At 42.2% G+C, this 25,139-nt stretch overlaps 1 protein-coding gene across 1 annotated transcript in view; it reads left to right on the forward strand.

The window, feature by feature from the left end:
* Nucleotides 1-9,156: 9,156 nt before the first annotated feature.
* DENND1C (DENN domain containing 1C) overlaps nt 9,157-25,139 on the forward strand; it is a 43,540-nt gene continuing 27,557 nt past the window's right edge. The window contains exons 1-5 of the mRNA XM_089509845.1: nt 9,157-9,238; nt 12,643-12,707; nt 17,101-17,144; nt 18,989-19,038; nt 21,788-21,907. Of these exons, the coding sequence (XP_089365971.1) occupies nt 9,216-9,238; nt 12,643-12,707; nt 17,101-17,144; nt 18,989-19,038; nt 21,788-21,907 (302 nt within the window). The 5' untranslated portion in view covers nt 9,157-9,215. The remainder of the gene's footprint in view (nt 9,239-12,642; nt 12,708-17,100; nt 17,145-18,988; nt 19,039-21,787; nt 21,908-25,139) is intronic.

A 25,139-nucleotide genomic window follows, 5' to 3' on the forward strand; every position in this document is an offset into this window, starting at 1 on the left:
AAGAGATAAACAGTTCAAACTTTTCGTCACTATTGACAAGACAGTGTATCCCATTGCACATAAGGACAATAGGGTAGCTTGGGAGGATAAGGAGTGACGCCTGGTCAGGCCTGCATCCACACAGAAGGAGAAATTGGTAATTTCTTCATAATCTATTAAATTTGAATAATTCTGTTCCCAAATACTGTATCTAGGAATGAATTCTTAGCATCAGCAAAATCCATGCTGAGTCAGAAGTTATTTTTAAGTTTGGAAAGGTTCACTCATTTATATTGAAAACTTGCATAGTTAAATAAAGCACCCTGCCTTGCCTTATTCTCATTATTTAAACAGAAGCTGTCATATCAAAAAAGAAAAGGACATTTTCCCAAAAAAGAAAGAAAAGAAAAGGTAGATAGGTAGGTAGGTAGGCAGGCAGGCAAGGTAAATCACTGCATGGGGTAGATCACTTGGGGCATTATCAGGCGACTCAGTGCATTCAGTGGCTTGACCCAAGTTATATCATGTTCAGTTCTCACATAAGGCAATCTGGGTCTCACTGGAAACAATAGTTTCTTGCCCCAAGATAGCAATTAATTAATTTACCATTCCTAAATTGATTGTGTTAACAGCTAACAGAGCCATTGTGCTGCTTCTGCAAATGTATGTGTCTGTGTTGTGTGGCTTCACGTCATTTCCAATTTATGGTGACCCTAAGGCAACCCTATCATGGGGTTTTCTTGGGAAGATTTGATCAGGGAAGGTTTGCCATTGCCTTCCCCTGAGGCTGAGTGAGTGTGGCTTGTCCAGTGTCACCCAGTGGGTTTCATGGCCAAGCTGGGAATCAAACTCTGGTCTCCAGAGTCACAGTCCAATACTGAAACCATGACACCCCACTGGTTCTTGCTTCTGCAAATACTCAAGCTCTAATTGTTAATGTCTACTCTTGGTTTGTATTTCATTTCCCTCTGACCTCGTTGCATAGAATTCCTACCCATTACCCCCCCCTCTCTCTCTTTCCACAAATGTCCTCCTGACAGCTGAGGATAACCTTACAGAGTGGACTCTAAACCATGCTATAACATAATTTGTGAAAGCTTGTGCCTATTAGAAAGAACTTCCTGACAGTAAGAGCTGTTTGACAGTGGAACACACTCCCTTGGAGAGTAGTGGAGTCTCCTTCTTTAGAGGTCTTTAAACAGAAGCTGGATAGCCATCTGTCAGGGTTGCTTTGGTTGGCGTTCCTGCTGGCAGAACTGGATGGCCCTCGAGGTCTCTTTCAACTCTATGATGCTATAATTCATTAGCCTTTAAAGGCTCTTTCTTATGTTGCTACTGCAGACTCCCCTGCTTAGCACTGTTCTCTGTAGCACACTGATGTCCATATTGCAGGGAGGCAATCCCTGCAGTCCTGCCCTGCAAACAGACTGCCTCAGACAGCAGATACTGAAGATTTCCACAATTGGCTGCATCATTGCTAAAATGTCTGTCAAACATCCTTAAAAGGTGGAGGAAGCATGCATGTCTGGAAGCCAGACGCACTTCATCAATAGTCAGGGAAACATCGCTCCCTCTTTAGCATTTCTGAATCATTCCTGGGGAGTGGATTTCTTTGGATTCGTAGGAAATCCGCTCCCCTTGCAATGATTCAGGGACACTAGAGGGAGTGGCGATTCCCTGACAAGCTTGTAAAATGTGGGCTAGACAAGGCAACTGTTATGTGGATTTGTAATGGGTTGACCGGCCGAACCCAAAGGGTGCTCAACAATGGCACCTTTTCATCCTGGAGAGAAGTGACCAGTGGGGTCCCACAGGGCTCTGTCCTGGGCCCAGTACTGTTCAACATCTTTATCAATGACTTGGAGGAAAAAATTGGGGGAATACTTATCAAATTTGCAGATGACAGCAAATTAGGAGGAATAGCTAATACTCCAGAGGACAGGATCAAAATTCAAAATGACCTGAATGGACTAGAAAGCTGGGCCACAGCTAACAAAATGAACTTCAACAGGGAGAAATGTAAGGTACTGCACTTAGGGCGAAAAAATGAAATGCACAGATATAGGATGGGGGACACCTGGCTTAAGGAGACAACATGAGAAAGGGATCTAGGAGTCCAAGTAGACCACAAGTTGAACATGAGTCAACAGTGCAATGCAGCAGCTAACAAGGCCAATGCGATTTTAGGCTGCATCAATAGAAGTATAGTGTCTAGATCAAGGGAAGTAATAGTGTCACTGTATTCTGCTCTGGTCAGGCCCCACTTGGAATATTGTGTCCAGTTCTGGGCACCACAATTCAAAAAGGACATTAAGAAACTGGAGCGTGTCCAAAGGAGGGCGACTAAAATGGTGACGGGTCTGGAAACCTTGCCCTATGAGGAACGCCTTAGGGAGCTGGGGATGTTTAGCCTGGAGAAAAGAAGGTTAAGAGGTGATATGATAGCTCTGTTTAAATATTTGAAGAGATGTCATATTGAGGAGGGAGCTAGCTTGTTTTCTGCTGCTCCAGAGACTAGGACCCGGAACAATGGATGGAAGCTGCAGGAAAAGAGATTCCACCTCAACATTAGGAGGAACTTCCTGACAGTAAGGGCTGTTCGACAGTGGAACACACTTCCTCGGAGTGTAGTGGAGTCTGGATGGCCATCTGTCGGGGATGCTTTGATTTGGATTCCTGCATGGCAGGGGGTTGGACTGGATGGCCCTTGTGGTCTCTTCCAACTCTATGATTCTATGATTCTATGACGATTGAGGAAGTGTACCTGGCTTTCAGAAACGCATGCTTCCTCCACCTTTTAAGGACGTTTTAGCAACAATGCAGCCAAGTGTGCAAATCTTCTCTGAGGGGCACAGAGCCATGTCATATTATCTGCTCTCAGTGGCATCCCCAGGTTTGGTGTTGCCCGGTGTATGGGGGATTGCCGGGGGCAGGGGCAGCCTCCGCTGCCCACTTGTTCTGCCACCCACTTACCTGGGCTGCAGGGGAGAACAGCCAGGAAAGCAAGGGAGGGGAGGGAGGCTCATCCCTCCTTCACCTCTGTATGACTACTTCATAAAATGGGAACCGGATGGAAGCAAAGCCAGGAGGGGTAATCGCCCTTCCTCTTCTTCCATTGCCTTGGCTTTCTCCTCAGGGAGAGAGCCATGGTACTGAAGAAGAATGGACAGGCACTGGCAGCAGCACTGCAACACCCCCCCCCACACACGCACAGACACAGCAGGAGAAGAGCCCAATCATGTGTCACCCCTCTTCTAAGGTATCACCCGCATCCCTCACACCCCCTAATGACACCACTGCCTGCTCTAGATGCCCTCCTCCCAATCTACCCTTCTGCCTTTATGTGCAGTGGGATACACTTTACTTCACTTTCTTTTATACTGAAATCCTCTTTTATGGGTTAAGAGTGACAAATTTGGCTGTTTCTGTTCAGGCTGCCAGAAGCAAATAACATAATACAGTGTACCACTATTATTACTATTTTTTAAATCCTGCATGTAGAAAACTAGCACACCAATGAGAAGGCTAGGCAACAACCTTTTCCCTGACATACTGGGTTTTGTGACGAGGTGATATTTTCATACAGAGAGGTCTTTCAGCATGTGATCCCCCTTGTGCATCCTAACACAGGTTACCATCACAATGAAAAGGGGACCACCGTTTTGCCTCTTGTTTCCAGGCATCATTGTTTCACTGCAAATATGTCCAGAGATCTGGCTGCTGAGCAGCTGCTTAAGAGCCTGCCTGGGATTTTTCTCCTGACATCCTGTCACTGGTTCCCATGACCTGAGATCCCCTTTGGCGCACATGCATTAATTCTTGCCCACAGAATACCGCTGCTTAATACTGTTCCAAATCCTTCTGGTTCTCCAGTAACTGAAATGCACATGCCCGTTTTTCCAGTATCACAGTCAGGAGAAAAACAATATGTTGGGCTAAATATACGCAGCTAAAGACTGTAAAGAAATACAAAGCCAACTCAAGTACATTTCATGATTTGTTTTGACATGTAAATACAGTACCTTTTACAAAATAAGCCAGTTTTCCAAAGGCTGTGATATTTCTAGAACAATAGTACTGGTGAATCTTGACCACTGTAGTGTGTGTATACATGCATGTCTGTATCTGTGGTGGTAGTGATGATGATGATGATGATGATGATATTTATTTATTTATTTATTTCCCACCTTTTCCCCAGTTTAGGACTCAAGACATTTTCGAACAGTTAAAACAAACGTTGTTGAAATTAAGAGCATACCTAAATTAACAAGTAATTAAAGGGTTGGATTTTAAGTGTTGTGTAAGGCTTGTATAGAGTTTTATATAGAGTTTTAAATTTTTAATGTTTAATATTTTTAACTTTTTAAAATTGTTTAATTGCTTTTTTAAAACTTTGTATTTTTAATACTTTGTATTGTTTTTAACTTGTACTGTTTAATTTTTGTTCGCCACCTTGAGTCTCTATACTAGGAGAAAGACAGGATATAAATCATCATCATCATCATCAAGACTAACTGAAAGAAAGAAGTTGGCAGCAACATAAGCTTTCATAGACTTAAGTCTACTTCCTCAAAAAGCTCATGCTTCCAACTTCTTTCTTTCAGTTAGTCTCAAAGGTGTTACATGATCTCTTATGCGGAATGATTTCACACAACATCACACAAAACCCACCATTACAGTGGTCAGAAAGAAGCATTAATGTGCATCTTTTTACTTTCAGGATTTCAGCGACAATGTATTTCTGATATCACTTTATTTGAGCAGTTGGGTGTGATAATCATTTGTGCAGTTACTCGCCATTTCCACTTCGTTTACAGGATGCTTTAAATGCACTTTAATCTCTCTTTAATGCTGACATCAGCCCCAGTATGACAAATTCCTTAAAAGGAAAAGGAGGATGGGAGAGAGAAAGAGAGGAATGGAGAAGGAGGAAGAAGTAAAATATAGCCAGGAGAGCTGGAGAAAGGGAATTACAGAATTACAGGAAGATATCTTGCAACCAGCAGATGTGGGGGGGAAGAAAAGGAGAGAGAGAGAAGGGAAAGAGCAGACATTTAGCAAATAATTGTAGCAGGAGGGGAAGGATGAGAAAGTGTGAGAGAGAAAACAAGAATTAAAAAATTCAAACACATAAGCAGTGCTGAAGAAGAAAGATTTTTTGTGTCCATCTTTTGGTAAGAATGATGCAACCCATGTGTGCCTCAGACCAAGAAAGGAAATTGTACTGCAGCTTCAGCTGTTTAGGTTGAGGAAGTTGAAGATGGGAATGGAACTGGGAAAGTTAATAACAAGACAGAGAAAGACACAATATAACAATATTGTTCAGTGATTCCTGAGGCAGCGCAGTATTTGCTCCCTTGGTACCAGCTGCAGTTTGATAAATTTGAGGAGGAGGAGGTGATCCCTAGAGAGGCTATAGCAGTCACTTTGAAACTGCCTGCTGCAACACATTTCCCATGCAGTTTCCCCATGGAGGCACAAAACCAAATCCGTATTGACACACTCCAAGAGCCCCAACGAGGCACGTTCCATCTATTACCCAAAATACATAAACAGGGCAACCCTGGATGATACATCGTCTCCAGCGTTGCAACACTCACAGTTGGTGCCTCCAAATATATGGACAATGTATTTAAACCATACGCCACCAACACTCCCAGCTATGTGAAGGACACCACAGGCTTTCTACAGAAAATATGATCAATCCACAACCTTTCAGGAAACACCCTCTTAGCCACTATGGATGTGCAATCCCTATACACCAACATCCCACACGAAGATGGACTACAAGTGGTCAGGAACATCATTCCAGATGGGATCAGACCTAACTACCAAGATCTGCCAGTTTGTTCTTATACACAATTACTTCACCTTTAGTAACAACATATACCTTCAAGTTAATGGTACAGCCATGGTGCCACTCATGGCACCACAATATGCCAATATCTTCATGGCCAACCTAGAACAACACTTCCTTAACACCTGCACACAGAAACCATCCCTCTACTTTAGGTACATTGATGATGTCTTCATAATTTGGACTCATGGGAAAGATTCACTCAAGACATTCCACCAGAGTTTCAACAACTTCCACTCCACCATCAACCTCAGCCTGGAACTATCTACAGAACAAGTTCACTTTCTGCACACTGCAGTACAGCTACAAAATGAACATCTAAGCACCATACTATATCGCAAACCCACTGACCATTACATGTATTTATTTGCTTCTAGTAGCCACCCTGAACACAGCACCAGATCCACAGTCAACAGCCAAGACCTCCAATACAATCATATCCGCTCAGACCCCCAAGACAGGGATGCCAAACTCAAAAATTACAACAAGCATTTGTCAAACTACAGTAGCCACCACATGAAGTGAAAAAACAAATAAATAACGCAAGACTTGTATCCAAACTGAAGAGAGAAAATGACAGAACCTCACTAGTGGTTACATACAGCTCCCAACTGGGACCTCTCAGGCATGTCATCAATGAACTACAACCCATTCTGGACAATAATGCCCCTCTTTCAAGGGCTCTTGGTGGAAGACCTTAACTTGCCTACAGACAGCCTCCAAACCTCAAACAGGTACTCATCTACAGGAAGAAACATGACACAGATGGGGACACAGGTACCAGAAACCAAGATGCCAACTCTGCCCACATATTTATCCAGGAAATGTCATCACAAGATCTAATGGCATCACCCATAATATTAGGGGGACCCTAATTTGCTCATCCTCCAATGTGATTTATGCCATTGATTTATACATCAATGCCCATCAGCACTCTATTTCGGGCAAACAGGCCAGTCCTTGTGCTAGAGGATAACTGGACATAAATCAGACATTAGGAATGGGAACACACAAAAATCAATAGCAGAACATTTCAATCTCCCTGGACATTCCATCTTAGACCTCAGAACAGCATTCCTTGAACAAAAGTACTACAAGGGTAGAGTGGAAAAAGAAACAGCAGAACTGGAGTTCATCCACAAATTACAGTCCCTCAGCAATGGATTGAACAGAGATAATGGCATCCTGACACACTACACACATTTCAACACTATCTGACTACATCCTCATGGGTGCGTCCTACATTCATCTATTCTCTTCATCACAGGCTAGTTCCGTTGCCAAACTGGAATTGCATTTCCACACACAAAGGCTAGTTCACAATGCCTTTGTTCACAAATGACCACAGTTAATGCACAAATGATTTTTAATTCAAATTGGCATTCTCATACATCTAGGGGATATATAAGTCTGTCCCTGGCTTACCACGCCACCAAATGCAGCTGAGGAAGTAGACTTTAGTCTGTGAAAGCTCATGCTGCCAACTTCTTTCTTTAGTTAGTCTCAAAGGTGCTACAAGATCTGCTGCAACACAGTTTGAGAAAACCTGTGGATACTGAAGGCGAACTGTCCTGATTATCCCTAAATGGTCAGCAAGTACTGTAGCTAGTAGAATCTGATTACCTAACAATCCTACCAATATAATTTCACAGTCTCCTGTCTTCCCCTTTGTAGGAAGTTTCTGCAGCAACTATTATTACAGAAATGGGAATGATGGAACCCTCCATACATTGTTGGACTGTAAATTTCTAGCCATCATTGTATTTTATTCTTGTACTGGCTGTGTGCCATAAATAAACTGTTGTTGTTGTAAATTTCAGAACTTATCACTACTGACTATCGTGGCTAGTGGTACTGGGATCTGCAGTCCAACACAGTGAAGGGCCGCATTGTTTCCACCCCTGCTACTACATCACTTTATTCAAGAAGAAAGAGTATGGGAGGCTTACTTTATTTCTGAGGGTGGGTTGGTAGTTGTGTTAATCTGTTGCAACAAAAGCAACAACAAAGGGTTTAGTTTCACCGTAAAGGCTAATGTTTATATTTGGCATTGCCTATTGTGGACCACAGCCCACTTCCATCAAATGCATCATCAGATGACTCACTTGACAGATATTAATATACTGTACATTCCTAGGTGGGTGGATAATTTGGGGGAATAGAAATAAAAAAAGCATTAATATGTATTATTATCTCAACAATCATGTATTTAAAATAAATAGAAATTGAGAGGTAATGTGTACATCCTAGTCTAAATAAAAAGATTAACACATATAAGCTTATAAAAAGCCTTTGTGTAATCCACAACATATAGAGTTACATCTATTTTATTTTAAAACATTTCTGTGCCATTCATCAGACGCAGCATACCCAGGTGGTGTTTTAAAAAATTAAACTATCATATGTTTACAAATTGTTGTTCTGTGTCTTCAAGCTGTTTCAGATTTATGGTGACCCTAAGGAAAACTTATACTGTGGTTTTCTTGGCAAGCTGCTTCAGAGGGGGTTCACCATTGCCATCCTTTGAGGCTAAGAGAGCATGACTTGCCCAAGGTCACACATGGGTTTACATGGCAGAGTCAGGATTTGAACCCTGCTCTCCAGAGTCCTAGTCTAACGCTAAAGCCACTATGCCACAATGGCCAAGCTGTTTCTCTCCCTTCCCTCTCCATCACACACACACACAGACAGACCTCAGCCCCAACCCAAGCAGATAAGATATGTCAGAGCTAATAGTCACCAGAAATCAAAGGCCATTCGTTACTTATATCTAGCAAGTATACAATAGCTTTGAGAGGGGGCAAATTTGTATAGTGGACCCTTGGTATCCACTGTGGTTTGGTCCCAGGACCCTGCATGGATATCAAAATCTGTGAATGCTCAAGTCCCATTGAATACAATGGCACAGTAAAATGGCGTCCCTTATATTAAATGGCAAAATCAAGGTTTGCTTTTTGGAATGTATACTTTTTGAAAATATTTTCAAACTATGGATGCTTGAATCTGTGGGTAAAACATCTGTGGATATGGAAGGCTGACTGTATAGCCGCAACTCTGCTTGATCCTCTGAATTGACTGTAACCTTAAGCTGAAGGTTCAGGTGAGCAGAAAATACCAGAAAGGGACCAAACAACAACCAGCTCTCCCCTCCCCCTAGTCCCTGCAGCTCCCACTCTTGCAGTGAGCTACGACAGTCACAGGCTTCATACTTCCTCTCACAAAAAGCCACAAAAGGAAATACTACTTTTGAAATGCACCAAAGTGAGCTCTAGAGAGATTTTTCAGTCTTCAGGGCTTCAGTCTTCTGATCTGGATGGGTAGAGACTGCCTGTTTTGGTGCTTCTGTTAGATGACCATGTGAAGGAATGAACTGAAGGCAATGGGATCCCGCTCCCGCATCAAGTAAGGCCTTGGACTAGCCGGGTGGGTCAATCTGTCAGAATTGCTTTTTGGCCTGCAGTTTTCTTCAGCTCTAATGCTATGGTGCTGAAAAAGCACTTCAAATATCTTATACGCTGGTCAGATGGAAAATGAAACATTTTGTGACTTTGGGTGGTTTGAGAGCTGTGGTTCAACAGGACGTCAAAATCCCTCCTCTCATAGCAACAAAACATGCTACCTATACTGAATGAGATCTCTTAACTGGTTATTGATCATAGCAACTGCTTAGAGAAGTGATTGCTAAATCAGGCTCAATGTCCCTTGGAAACCCTAAGAGCTTCCCATTGAACCAAGGCTGCTAACTTTGGTTACTTAGGTATTTGGGTTGACCAGGGGAAGCTCTCAGTCTGCATGGGCATCACTAGGAGGGTTCAGAGAACGCTGGCCACACCAGGTGACAACCACTGTCCCCAAACATTTGTCTTTGGCAGGAACAGGCTGCAATGTTCCCCTGCATCCCTTTAAAATACTGAAGAGATGGTATGAGTCAGGTGAGGCTCATTGGAGGAGAAAGAAAAAGCCCCAGATTTTTCTTTAAACATTGAATTTTAATTTTTAGTGTAAAACATTAAAAATTAATAATTTTTAAAATTCTTTTTTATTAATACATTTTACCAAATTTTCACCTTAACCACATGAAACTATGTTCATGTAAATACAGTTGGCCCTTCTTATACACGGATTTGTTATACACGGATTCAAGCATCCACGGTTTGAAAATGTTAAAAAAAGTATACATTTCAAATATCAAACCTTGATTTTCCATTTTTTATAAGGGACACCATTTTGCTATGTCATTATATTTAATGGGACTTGAGCATCCACAGATTTTGTTATACACGGGGGATCTTGGAACCAAACCCCAGCATATAACAAGAGTCCACTGTACATTTATGCTGTGCATATGAGATTGTAATTTAAAGGTATGATTTAAATTTTGCTAGTTGTTTATGCCGCTATTACCATTATATCCGGTGATATATGGGAATTACGATTTATGAGTAACATTAGTAAAAAATAATAATTACTAAGAATTCTGTTTGCTGTGGTATAGGAGGAAGTCAATTGGGAGGAGGTGACACCATGAGTTACCACACCAGTTGATGCTAACCCTAGTGACACCACTTTCAGCCTGTAAAAAGTCTAGGCCAGTTCGTAGTGAGATTGTTGAAGAAACAGTAACGATTATAATAGTTTAGACCTGGTAGGCAGTTTAGGTTGAGAACTGTTTGTGAGGCTTTTTACTGAGTCAGATGAAGCATTGAAAATGTACTTTTCTGGGCTAAAATTTTGCAAATCCCCTAGCCAGTGTGGCCACTGGGATTCTGTGATCAGTGCACAGAAAGATGGATGAACTGTGTAAATAATATCCTTCTCTATGATATCCTAACATCTTCAAAGTTGTGTACCTCCAAACGTAGTGACCAGTGGGGTGCCACAGGGTTCTGTCCTGGGCCCAGTGCTATTCAACATCTTCATCAATGACTTGCGAGAAAGAATTGGGGGCCTGCTTATTAAATTTGCAGATGACACCAAATTAGGAGGTAATACCCCAGAGGACAGGATCAAAATTCAAAGTGACCTTAATAGATTAGAAAGTTGGGCCAAAGCTAACAAAATGAATTTCAACATGGAGAAATGTAAGGTACTGCACTGAGGGTGGAAAAATGAAATGCATAGATATAGGATGGGTGACACCTGGCTGAATGAAACTACGTGTGAAAGGGATCTGGGAGTCCAAGTAGACCACAAGTTGAACATGAGTCAACAGTGTGAAGCAGCAGTTAAAAAGTCCAATGCGATTTTAGGCTGTGTCAATAGAAGTATAGCGTCTAGATCAAGGGAAGTAATAGTGCCACTCTATTCTGCTTTGGTCAGGCCTCACCTGGAATACTGTGTCCAGTTCTGGGCACCACAATTTAAAAATGATGTTGCAAAACTGGAGCGTGTCCAAAGAGGGCAACTAATGGTGAAAGGTCTGGAAACCATGCCCTATGAGGAGAGACTTAGGGAGCTGGAGATGTTTAGCCTAGAAAAGAGAAGGTTAAGAGATGATTTGATCTCCCTGTTCAAATATTTCAAGGGGTGTCATATTGAGGAGGGAACAAGCTTGTTTTCTGCTGCTCCAGAGACTAGTACCCAGAGCAATGGATGCAAGCTCCAGGAAAAGAGATTCCACCTCAACATTAGGAGGAACTTCCTGACAGTAAGGGCTGTTCGACAGTGGAACACATTCCCTTGGAGTGTAGTGGAGTCTCCTTCTTTGGAGGTCTTTAAACAGAGGCTGAATGGCCATCTGTCGGGGGTGCTTTGATTGTGAGTTCCTGCATGGCAGGGGGTTGGACTGGATGTCCCTTGCGGTCTCTTCCAACTCTATGATTCAAATATTGTGCTGTTCAGGGAAGCTGTGGTTGAGGACTATGTAGCCTTGCATATGTTGTTCGATTGCAACTCTCATCTTTCTTTAACACTCCAGTGTTGGGACTAATAACAATTTAAATTCAAAACATCTGGAGAAGGATATGTTCCTTACTAGTGATTTAGACTGAGGGGCTATATATGTTCCTGTATATCAGGAGTACAAAACCTCCTGATGTACTGGACTATGGTGTCTTAGCATTGTCCATGTGGGCAGGGACGTAGCCAAGGGGGGGGGGTCTTGGGGTCCAGACCCCCCCCCCCTTCCATTAGAAAAATGAATGGTGTGTGCTGCTGCGCCACTGCACCCAAGACCCATTATAATGATGGCACTTAGTCTGGACCCCCCCCCCCCTTCCTAAAATCCTGGCTACGTCCCTGATGTGGACTGTGGCTGATGGAAGCTGATATCCATATACTAAGAATTCCAAATTATATAGAACTGAGTTTTCCTGTATCATTTTAGGTGACCATCCTAAAGTGTAGCCAGGTCTGGCTGGCCATCCTAAAGTATGGCAAAAGTATTGAGAACCAACACACAAGTGGGTCCAGAATTCATTTGCACTTTGTGGGTTGTGCGGCACCATAACTGGATCACACATATTCCTGAACTAAAGTGGATCACACTGGGAGAGCTGATATTACCATTCACTACATAATAATTGAAGAAAGGAGAAGAAACAGACATTTTCAATACAAAGTCACAAGTGGATCTCATGTTTTTTAAACAGGCATGGAACAGGTTGGCATTGGAAAAGTTCTTTAATGCCACTGTTCCAGACCCTGTGAGGCCAACTGCTTCTGCATTTTGGAAAGGACCCATAGCACTGACATCTAACCCACTCCTGCCATTTATGTGGCTCCCAAGCCTGTTTTATTTTTTTTTTTTTGTTTTTTGCCTGTGCCTAAGCCACCTTTGGATCCATTCCTGATTCTTCTCTCCTTAGGGAAAATCCACAGAAAATATTTGATCTTTTCTTCGAAGCTGCTTGTCCAGTGCCTGGAGATGATGGTGAGTTGTGACTGCAACAGGCAGAGTTACTTTTGCACTCATATTACTACTCAATTACCATTACAAAACTATTTTATACAAAACTCAATTATAAAAACTATCCAGAGCAATGCAACCCTAAACTATTGAGAACAACTGATCTGTTTTAAAGTACACATGGACCAGGAATGTATCTGCTTTTCAAGGAGAAGGACTTACTCTATGCATGTTCAGAGGTGCTCTGCCCTTAGATGTGACATTCAAAAAATGACTAGCAGAACCCAAATCAACCAGGGTAACAAAACCAACCCAAGAAATAACTTGAGCCCCTTCCAACCATGAGAGCAGGGGGGTGGAGAGTCACTTACAAAATAATATGGAAGACTCCAACCACGATCTTGAATGACTGTTGGGTGGTAATTGCTAGATAGGTATGCTATATTTCAAGCCTCGTTGCAGGGCCAGCCCAAGACATTTTGCTGCTTGAAAGACAAAAAGCAAAGTTGTGCTATCCAAAGAAGCTGGTTTGCATGCAAAGCCCCACCCCAATTGTGCTTGGAAACAGAACAAGACAGTGTGAAGCTCTTTCATCATCTCCTGCCAGCCTTTCTCCTTCCACTGCATGAATTGGTTAGTTTCTGAATACTGGGCATGCAGTCTCATGCATGCCTGTCTAGAGACCTTGCTCTGAATCCCAAGTGCAAGATGGCTGTGGATACTCAGTGGCATATCTTTAAAATGTGCTTGTACCCATTCCATTTACAAAAGCAAGTTGGACTGGCAGTCAAACCCTGGTGATAAGATAGCATCCTCCACCATACCTGACAGCAACACAGCTAACCTTAGTGGTTGCAGGCAACTCAGCACACAATTCTTGCTCTATCATCCTACTGGTGCTTCTCAGCATCTTCCACTTGACTCTGCCTAAGGGTGGGACCAGCCCTGTTCAGTATGTGAGGTTCATGCTCTTGTCTTTTGCAGTATCTAAAGCTGGCTTAAGGCAACAATCTAGTCTCCCCCATCCATCTGCATCCTTTCCAGTTCCATGTGTTCCTATTATTATTATTATTATTATTATTATTAACCTTTATTTATGAAGCGCTGTAAATTTACACAGCGCTGTACATGCAATCTTTTTAGTTAGACGGTTCCCTGCCCTCAGGCTTACAATCTAAAAAGACATGACACAGAAGGAGAAGGGAGTGGTGGAGGGAAAGGGTAAGAGGTCCAGCAGTTCCTCTCTACCTCCAAGGCCTGGACCAAGGCAGATGGACTGGAGGGAGGGCTTGGCTTCAAAATGGAAGGTTAATCATTATCCAGGGAAAATACATACTCACAAGTAGGATAATACATATACAGTACATAGCAATACAGGAAATGGATCGATAAACAGTCAACAACAGAACATCAGATAGTAAGCGACAATTATGCGATGCCTGGGAAGGCTTCTCTGAACAGGATGGTTTTCAACTCTTAAACAGATACAGTAATTTTGGCACCCTCCCCTTACTTCTTTTGATTTTCTTCAGAAGGCTTGAGGTAGTAGTTGGGTGGTTGTTAAAAATAAGAAAAAGAAGGGAAATGGGAACTGCTGTTTAAGTTGTGCTATCCAAGGAAGCTGGTTTGCATGCAAAACCCCACCCCAGTTGTGCCTGGAAACAGAACAAGACAGTGTGAAGCTCTTTCATCATCTCCTGCCAGCCTTTCTCCTTCCATTGCACAAATTGGTTAGTTTCTGAATACTGGACATGCAGCCTCATGCATACCTGTCTAAAGCTCTTGCTCTGAATACCAAGTGCAAGAGGGCTGTGGGTACTTAGTGGCATATCTTCAAAATGGAGGTGTTTTATGTGGTTATTTTCCATGCCTTCCTGAGTGCTAACATTAAGAATGGCCATTAGAGCTGAGCATGCCAACTCTTGGCTCAGATTTTAAAACTGCATTTTGCAAAAGATAATTAAGGTCATAGGCGTCATGGTTCAGTGAACACGGCACTGATATCATCAAGCGTTATTGCTCTAGAATATAGACTCACTTTCATTTTCTTTTTCCTCTGTTTTTAAGGCTTTGGGCAAATATGAAATGCTCCAAGGTGAAAATGCATATAGAGGGCAAATTGTGGCCACCCCAGGGGCTTATGACAGTGTGGTTTCTTATTTTGGGGAGAGACAGAGGGGATTTGTAGGACTCAGGAAGGAAGAACTTGCAGCAAATGATCTGTACTGTATCCACCACGAGTCTAGAGTTTCTCAGTGTTTCTGTAGCATCTATGGCCCGCTACAGACCTCCCAAAAAGGGAGGCCTGCCAGCACCTTCCCCCCCCCCCCCCGCAGGGAAGCTGCAGCCGCCAAACCGCGCATCTTCCCTGAGGAGAAAAAAGAGCTGCTCCAGTTACGCTCAAGTGCGCCAGTGGTGCACTAGTGACGTAACTGGTGTGGCGCAACGTGCAAACACTATGTATACATAGGGCGCCGCCATTGTTAGGGCGCCACACCATACTAGGGTTAGGTACCGTGTGGTTGCTATGCGGTCCCTTAACCCTAGTACATTGCCAGCATGGTGCATTTGGCCCGTCTGGACCGGGCCTAAGTTAGAAAGGGAACTGCACGCTGTCTAGCATTTCACAAATAATAAAAAGGGAAACATGCCTTCTAACATCATATTCTCACAGTGAGGATCACTCTGCTTTCTAGCAAAATGTCCCTTTGTATTGTTCTCTGCAATAACCCACTGTGTCCTGGTATCTGGTGAAATAGAATTTTCCATGTCTTCCTGAGTGCTAACATTGACCATTACACATTTGCTTAGTAAACTGTTTGATTCTACTGTGGAGCCAACTGTACTTATTATAGTTTCATCCCAAGCTCACTGGCAACATGTCCTTATATCACCTAAATATCCAGTTACAGAGGGGATAGAACATGGAAAGCTGCTTTATACCAGGTCAGATTATTTATCTCCCTGGCCTTGTATTGCATTATCCTTACTGGCTGCAGTTCTCCAGGGTCTCAGACAGATGCCTTTTTGTATAACCTGCTATCTGATCCTTATAAGTGGAAATGTGTCATCAGTTGGACCTGGGCTGTCTTCACAGCAGATTCTCTGCCACTGAACTATGTAGAGCTCTTTCAGGGAAGCAGTATACTGATACTTTGGGGCCAGTTTGCAAACCAGTTTAAAAGGTGGTAGTTCGCACTTGTGCTTGTTTTTCCTGACCCAAATTCAAGGAAGACCAGTGCAAATCCCTGGATTTTCCAAGAGCGAGTCCGAAACACCGGGTTTTATCAGGGTGCCACCAATAGGAACTTGCTCCCAATCCCATTCAGGGCATCCAGGAGGAAGGGTTTAATGTGCAGGGGGTGGATCACACCCACCACTTTGCTCTCTCCCTGCCAGCCAAGGCCATTGTTTTTTCCTCTTGGCACTTAGTTGTAGGAGTGAAAAAAGCAGCTCCAGAAATGCAGCCCAGCTTTTTTTCTCTTCTGCCAGTGATTTAGTCCCCTTATCTGCATTGATGTCTGATTCCCAGAGTTCACCAAAGTCAGGGAGGGGGTTCTCCTGGGAACGTCATTAGACTGTGTTTTTTTTAAAAAAAAAATTGACAGCTTATGCACATATGCACTAATGCATGGCTACAGTAGACAGCACCTTTAAATACTCACATTATCAGTATGACAAAGGTGCGCATGATTTGCTCGACATTTTTTAAAAACACCCTATCAGGGTTTAGGAGTCGTTTTTCCCTCTTTCCCAAGAAATAAAACCACAGCAAACTCTGCTCCCTAGGTGGTGCAAAGTAAAGCTCTCACACACATATTATATTGCTGAGAGATTATATTATTGTTATATGGCTGACCTCCAAGGCTAACCTATTCCAGGGTTCCTGCTAAGGGTTGTTCTGAGGGGTTTGCCGTTGCCATCCTCCAAAGCTGATGGGAGGGGGGAGGATTCCCCCAAGCAGTGTGACATAGATGTGCAACATTGGATTGACAGTTTTTGAAATGACGGGTCCATTTTAAAATGATATAAATGGTAATGTGAACTTCATCAGGGTTAAATTGCCATGGAGAGATTTGATCGGGGTAAACATAGTGGGAACTTTGATTTGGTGTTGCATCATCGAATCTCCCCGGTTCTACTCATCACAAAAACGTTAGTGTGAACGGTCCCTTTGCATCTATGGGTGGGCATTCACATTTGCTGTTGTCAACATTCTGGGAGTTGTGCTATTTTTAAAAAGGCAATATTTCCAAGTTCTGTTCTATAGAGAGGATCCTAGGCTTCCCAAGCAGCTGGAGCAGGGGACTAGAGCCTTATGGCTCATCTCAAACAAGCCCTGCTTCCCTGTCAATTCATTAGAAAAAGAATGTATCTGAATGACATCAGCTGATCTCTGCTCTCTTTCTCTGCACAGATCCTCAAGTGCTCAGACAGTTCCCGCTGGAGTTCGATGACCAGGTCTGTCATCTTTTGCAAGGTTGTTCTCACTAACTTTGCCATTCCCAGTTGCTTAACATCCCCAAATCACTACAGGGATGTGCTAGAGTTGCCACTGTTTCTCTGCTTTCTATCTCTTGGCTTTAAAAACTACATGTTATGTTCAGGTACAATACAATAGTTAGCCAGCATTCTGTAAGATCCACAGGCTTACTGTTAATGAGATGTCCTGCTGGTGAACATGGCTTGTTTTTCCAAACTGCTTTTTCTTGCAAGCAAGAGTAGCTCAGCCATAGAGTAGAGCAACTTACTTGTAGATGGCTAACTTAAATTTCTTCTGGACCATAGAATCCTACAGTGCACAGCATCTCCTTTCCTTCCCAAAGAGATCAGATGGTGGGAAGAGTGATTTTATTAATATGTTGGCACTGAGTTTCAGTGGCAAACTTTTAGTGGAAGCACCCTCAAATGTTTCAGGGTCTAAAAAACAGGAAGACATATGTTGCCAACTCCTAGGCCAAATTACCCAGAAAGTCTTGTCACTTGAACCAGGGCTCCTGCCTCTCAAGTGACCAAGATTCATATGCCAAGAACAAACACTGGTGTGCAATGCTGGGTTGTAAAGGAGGTAACAAAACACATCAAGAATCTGGGTTTGGTTATGAGTTTATTTTTCTTTCCTTTCCAACTCTCACCCTACCCACCCAATCTGGCAGTCTTAGCCATAGAATATTGTTTGGCAACTCATAATTACACTGATAGGAATATGAAGTTATTCAGTAGCAATAATAGGTCTTGTCTGCTCTGGCCAAATGAAACAGCCTCCCTGCTTGCTTTCCTCAGGGAATCTGGACAATGCAAAGCTCAAACCCCGGTTCTGGTGCTAACAGATCAGATGATGTCCAGCATGTTCAGCACCAGAACTGAACTATAACCCTCTCTTGTAACTTGTTTTAAAACTTTACTTTTTACTCTGGATCTTCTGGGAATACCTCTGTTCCAGCTCAGGGTCAGCTGTTTGAAATATGTCCTGCCACCAGCACATATCACTTAGTCTGAGGTCAGAATGAGGTGCCTAGCCATGTGATCAAGGCTGGACACCTTGTTGTGATTTCAGAGCAACACAACCTGCAGGTTGCTGTGCTGGGTGGCAAATGTGAACAGCTAGTCCTGTGCCAGAATAGAGGACCAGGTAATAAGGACAGGTTGGGCAGGCTGAAGCTAGGATACTCGGGGCTGTCTTAGAAGTATCCTGGTCCATGCAGACAAGGCCATAACCACAGCCTTATATATAAACCCACAAAGTAACTAGCCTGAATTTTTTTTAAAAGCCGTGACAAGTAGCCTAGAGTGAACTTCTGTTGAGTGAACTTGTAGGGAAGGATGAAGCTGCCAGACAGACTTCCCCTTCCTTTGTGTCTGGCACAAAAACCAAATAGTGGACTCAGGGGAGAGATAAAAATCCATTCCTTCTCCTCCTCTGCCAGATCAAATAAGCTAAGAGCAATGAGCCCTCTGAACTAAGACTAACTTCTTAGTCTCCAAGGTGCTACAAGATCCTTTTGCATACTGAATGCTATGTCTTTGAATTGTACCATTATGGAAAGCACCAAATTCAGCTGGATGTAGTGGCAATCCATCAGGCAATTTAAGACGCTTGCACAGGTATAGACAGACATCATCTTTCTGAATCCTAAACTTTGCATACTAATGTCTGAGAATGCATGTTATGCTCTACTTGCCCAAGGATTTTCCTTGCTGCCCTGTTTGATCTAAAGTCTTTCTCTAGATGCTTAAATGGGAGACCTAGTGTTAAGCCTGATGTTTGCCCCATAATAATAAGGATCCCTTTTCTTTCCCTGTAGGAATCAGTCCAGATGCTGCCCAGGTTTTGCTTCCCCTTTGATATTGAAAGGTACACAAAACCTTGCAAGGATAATTTATGTGACATATTATACATTGCTCTGCTTACACTTAAGATTGCCAGCTATTCAACCGTGTACTGCACCTACGCCCTGAGCAGAGATTTGATGAACAGAATTTCATATCATGTATACAACTTTGCTTGTTAATTTTTTCTGGTCATTTTTCTATCAAAGGCAAAGAGAGAGTTAGGCAGGATTTCTTGTTTTCTTTTTTGGTCAGTTGGCAAACATCACCCAGCTACGCCATGCACAGAAGGCACCACTGCCGTAACAGCTTCCCATTTTCTAACTGCTAAGAATGACATGCTGGAGACTGAGATCCCTCCTTGTGTAACAAGTTCCCCACCGCCATCACTTGTGTAACATTTCCCCTTTTCTAGAATTAGATGTGTAGAATTTTGCCTCAGCACAGGGATTTTCTCAGCCTTTTTCTTGACTGTTCTATACCCACCCCACCCCAGCATCATAAGGTCATCTGTTCACACATACAGTTACATCATGTGATCTCTTCTTCCCATTACATCCCGTCTACTGTTTCAAGGCTGAAATCACAAACTATTCTTCATTAAAACATTTTGTATTTGAGGTGATATGAAACCTCTGAGATGGTTCTTTATAGCCAGAAACTTTTCACATGGCATGTAATAATCAAGGACAAACATGAATGGATAATGTCTAAAACTGGGGAGTAATGGTGGTTCGGATGTTCTCTGACATCTTGGAGGTGACATAGTTTGTCTGTTTTAAAAATGCAGATAAATAAGATGCTAAAAATGAAAGCATGAAGAACTCAGTGGAACAAAATGTTGGTCTTCTGGGCCATCTGTTGGTGATCTTAAATCCAAAAGCAAAAAATAAAATAAAGTCTCCATATGAGTTTAATGAAACTCATCCACTGAAGAGGATGCCAGAGTGTCTCCATATGATTCATTGAGCAATGTTGCCTTCTAATCAGGCTCTGTTGGAGAAAGAGAATTATTCTGTTTAATCAAGTTGGTTAGTTCAGTCACTCCACTCAGGATGAATGATTTTCATTAGACTAGGTCTAATGGTTTGACATTGCAGGAGACTGAATCTTAGAAGGAACTTCTTGACAGTAAGAGTAGTTTGGCAGTGGAACTAATTACCCAGAGAGGTGGTGGGCTGCCGTCTCTGGATGTCTTCAAATGAAGCCTGAACAAATAACAATAAATATAGTTGTTGTTTATATTTCTTGTTATTTGTCGCATATATCCTTTTGTCTTTTGGGTTTTTTTCTTGTTTGTATATATTTCTGTCTTTTTTAAAAAAATCTTTGTATGCAAATTTGAAATAATATATCTTAAACAAAAGGAGCCTGGAACTCTACCTGCTAGAGATGCTTTAGCTGGAGATTCTGCATTGAGCAGGGGGTTGGAAGCAATGGCCCATGAAATCCCTTCCAACTCTGTGATTCCATGTTTCTATGTATTCAAAGAAACATTTTTCCTTTACTTCTGTTTAATAACTGTTCTGACTTCTCTCCTTCCATCAAGGGACTCCTCCAGAGAACACCAAAAGGAGGGAGAAGGTTCTTTTGTGGACCAGGAATAGGAATTGTTTGATCCTCCCAGTGTCATTAAACTGCAGCTCCCAGCAGCTCTAGCTGGCATAACCAGTGATGAGGCATGCTGGAAGTTGCAGTTGATCCACCTTTGGAGGGCAACAGAATCCTCTCCTATCTTAGATTTAAACATGCTAAAAAGTAAACATGTTTGGATGCAAGAGAGAAGTTTATATGCTACATTTAATTCAAAAGCTAGTGTTACACAGCTGTCATAATTTGGGAAACATGGATGTAAAACAGGAGCGGGCAAAAGCTGTCCATGTACTGGTAGATTAGAGAATTATGGCAACCCTACAAATTGGGAAGGCCTTCCCAAAATGTTTTTAAAGCAGTATGAAAATCCTAGATTCCACTTAGTGCATGTTGAGCCTCTACTAAGAACAAACAAATTCTGTAAAGCTGAATCCTGTCCATTCTCCCTTGAATAATACAAAATGATTTCAAAGTGAGCCTCCAGCATGGAACAGCTGACCCAAACCATTTTGTACCCCTCTGACACCACATTTAATTGTTTGTTTGATTTTTCTCCTGTTTTTCTCTCAGGGTGAGATTTAAAGTATTTTACAACATAATTAAAAAGCTTTCAATAAAAAAAGCCTTAAAGCATATTAAAATAGAAATGAATTCAAGTATACTAATAAAACAATTTTAAAACATAGGCTAATGATATATAATCTGTAGAATATGAAACACATTAACTTCTCTCTTTCTTGGCCACTCTGTCTGTGTGTATATGTGCCTTGAAGACTTATGGCGGCCCCATGGATTTCATAGTGTTTTCTTTGGCAAGGAACAGTAAGAGATGGTTTGCCAGTTCTTTCCTCTGAAATATAGCCTACAGAATCTGGTGTTCCTTGGTGATCCTCCATGCAAGTCCTAAAAAGGACTGATTCTGCTTAGTTTTTTAATATCAGAGGGGACCTGGTGCTTTCAAGGTAGTTAAACTTCTGTATACAGACCTGTCTGTATTCATATACATATATTTCACAACTTAAGTGTCGGCTTTGTACTTTTGGAAAAGAAGAGAGCATATCCAGTAATCAATCAATTAGCACAGAATATAATTAAAGAATGCCCTTTTGTTTTAGATTAGTTATTGTATTCTCCCTGCTGCCCATCACAGCTTTCATACTGTTCCTCCATTCCCTCTTAAGGGTCCAGGAAACCCCCACAGTCCAGCACTTTACTTTTGCACTCACCGACATGGAAGGCAAGCAACGTTTTGGTTTCTGCCGGCTGTCCATAGGCTTCCATACCTGCCTGTGCATCCTCAGGTATGACAGTTCATTTTTGTCTCGCCTTCTTTCTCAGGTAGGATTTGACATGTCTCTGACAGCAGCATTCTTCATTACTTGGTAATCTGGAAAGAGGGTGTTGATGTAAAGGTCTACAGGTCGCTCCTTTTTTCTAGACTTCTGGGGCTTGGAAAGGTTATTTTTGGGGAACAATAACTTTCAGAATCTGCAGCTACCTAAAAAGGCAACTTACACAAGTACTTCTTCCTGCTGAGCAAATATATTATGTGATGAAAGTTCAGAGCTCAGTCTCTTAGTTGCTCTTCAAAAAATTAGATTTTATATCTCGTGGGAAGAAGAATTGATTTCTTTATGCTTTTCTTATCACCAACTATTGTTGTAATTTCTAACTTATGCTGACTCTAAGGTAAACCTATCATGGTGTTTATGTGGTAGAATTTGTTTAGAGGAGGGGTTGTCCTTGCCTTCTGCCGAGGCTGAGAGACTGTGACTTTCCCAAGGTCACCTAGTGGGTTTCCATGGCAAAGCAAAGAGTTAAACCCTGGTTTCCGAGTGTCCTAGTCCAACTCTCAAACCACTATGACATGCTGCCTCTCTTCACCAACTACACAGAGGAATGTCATATGTAATTCCACTCTGAACTTTCAGGCAACTGTCAGTCTCTTCTCAGATTCGGTTTTTACCTACAAACTATATAAAGTAGCCAATTGAACAGCTGGTTGAATCTTATTTCAGCCATGGTAATAGGACAACCTAGACAATGAGGAAATAAAAATGTTTAAAGATTTCTCACACCTTGGATTAAATACTGATCAGAATGGAGACTGCAGTGAAGAGATAAGAATGGGAAGGGCAACAATGAAAGAACTACACAAGACATTTTGTTGTTGTTATCCACCCTCGAGTTGCTCTCAACATATGGTGACCCTGTAGATGAGATGTCTCCAAGACTCCATATGCTCCACTGCTCTGCTCAGGTCCTGCAAATTCATACTCATGACCTCCTTAATACAGTCCATCCATCTAGCATGGTCTTTCCTCTCTTTCTGCTTCCCTCCACCTTTCCTATTATTGTTATTGTTTTTTCCAGTGAGTTGTGCCTCCTTATGATGTGGCCAAAGTACGACAGCTTTAGTCTAGTCATCTTGGCTTCCAGACAGGTTTCTGGTTTGATCTGCTCTAGGACCCATTTGTTCAACTTCTTGACTGTCCATGATAACCTCAGCATGCTTCTCCAGCACCACATCTCAAATGAATTAATTCTCTTCCCAGCTCTCACATCCATTCATGGCAATGGGGAACACAATGGCTTCTATGATTCTAACTTTCATGCTTACATTTTCAGATATTTTCTAGTTCTCTCATATCTGCTCTCCCCATTCTTAATCTTCTTATGATTTCTTGACTGCAGTCCCCACTCTGACCAATATTTGACTCCAAGTATGAAAATTATTTTACTATTTCTATTTCTATTTCCTCATTGTCTAGGTTGAATCTGTGTAAATTTTCTGTGGTCATTATTTTTGTTTTCTTTATGTTCAACAATAAGCCTGCCTTTGCATTTTCCTCCTTGATTTTCCTTAGTTCAGTAGTTCCAAGTCTGTGATGTTTTCAGCTACTAGTATGGTGCCATCTGCATATCTTAGATTGTTGATATTCCTTCCTCCTGTTTTCACTCCTCCTTCTTCTGTGTCTATTCTTGCTTTTCACATAATATGTTATGCATACAAGTTTAACAGATAGGGTGAGAGGATGCAGGCTTGTCTAACCCCTTTGCCAATTGGGAACCATTCTGTTTCTCCATGTTCTGTCCTGAGAGTGGCCTCCTGAGTAAAGATTCCTCAGGACTATCAGACATGTTGACACTCCCATGTCTTTAAGGGTGTTCAATAGTCTTTCATGATCTATGACTTGAAACACAAGACATTAAAGAGCAAAAATATACAACTGAACACCAAAATAAGACTCATCCAAACCTGATATTCCCCATCACTATGTATGGATGTGAGAGCTGGACAGTGAAAAAAGCAGATAAAAAGGCATTCAACTCATTTGAGATGGGGTGCTGCAGATGAGTGCTGAGGATACTGTGGGCAGCCAAAAAAACAAATGGGTCCTTGAACAGATCACGCCTGAAATTCCCCTAGAAGCCAAGATGATCAAATTTAGGTTGTCATATTTTGGCCACATCAAGAGAAGGCATGGCTCATTGCACAAGACAATAATGCTGGGGAAAGTGGAGGGCAGTAGAAAGAGAGGAAGACCACACATCAGATGGCTAGACTCAATTAGGGAGGTCAAGGGCACGAATCTACAAGACTTAAGCAGAATAGTGGAGAACAGGGGGTCATGGAGATGTCTCATCCACAGGGTCACCACAAATCAAGGCCAACATCAATTGGGGGGGGGGGGAATCTTCCACTGCACCTGAGGCAGTCCAGGGGAGTCTATGCTGTCTTCCAATGTCTTGCTTATGTGATTTCCCCTCAGTCAGCTGCTGCCTGAGCCAATATCACTTCAGTCTGCCTAATGTTAGGGCTTTTCCAAGATCAGTTAGATGAGACAGTACCCTAGAGCAGACTCTGGGGCCTTTTATGTGCCAAGCACCAGGTGAGTGGATTACAGCTTCTGACTGAGCCTGGATGCCCAGGTTTCAGCAGTGGCCAAGTGTGCATTGTACAGTTAAAACTTTTGAGCCAACTACACCTGTTCCTTGGGACACCAGATCTAGCTACAGTGACACATGTTTTGATTACATCCTGCTGTAACTCACTCTACATGGGGCTACTTTTGGAAGCTGTTCAGAAGCTTCAACAGGTCCAGAATGATGCAGCCAGAATGCAGTTATAGGGAGCATATTACTCCCTTGCTGAAACAACTTCACTGCCTACCAGTTCATTTCTTGGCACAATTCAAGGTGCTGGTTATGATCTATGAAGCCCATATGTTTAGGACCATACTATTTGAAAGACTGTAGCTCCCATAGGAACTTAACAGAACCCTAAGATCTTGAGAGGAAAGTTTTCTCTTGGTCCACCACAATCACAGGGTCAGTTGGTGAAGATGCAAGTCTTCAGAGTTTCTGCTCCCATCCTCTGGAACTCCTTCCCACTTTTTGCTGCAGATATAAACCTTTCTTTTCAAGCAGAATTTTAATATGTAATGGCCCCCTAGAGAGCTTCTTATTGGACTGTTTGCATTTGTCTATTTTTAATGGTTTTACTTTATTTTATTTTATTACTTTGTATGG

This window comes from Sceloporus occidentalis, unplaced genomic scaffold, assembly GCF_023333645.1.
Source record: "Sceloporus occidentalis isolate IW3139 unplaced genomic scaffold, rSceOcc1.0.p SCAF_1, whole genome shotgun sequence".
Taxonomy (NCBI): domain Eukaryota; kingdom Metazoa; phylum Chordata; class Lepidosauria; order Squamata; family Phrynosomatidae; genus Sceloporus; species Sceloporus occidentalis.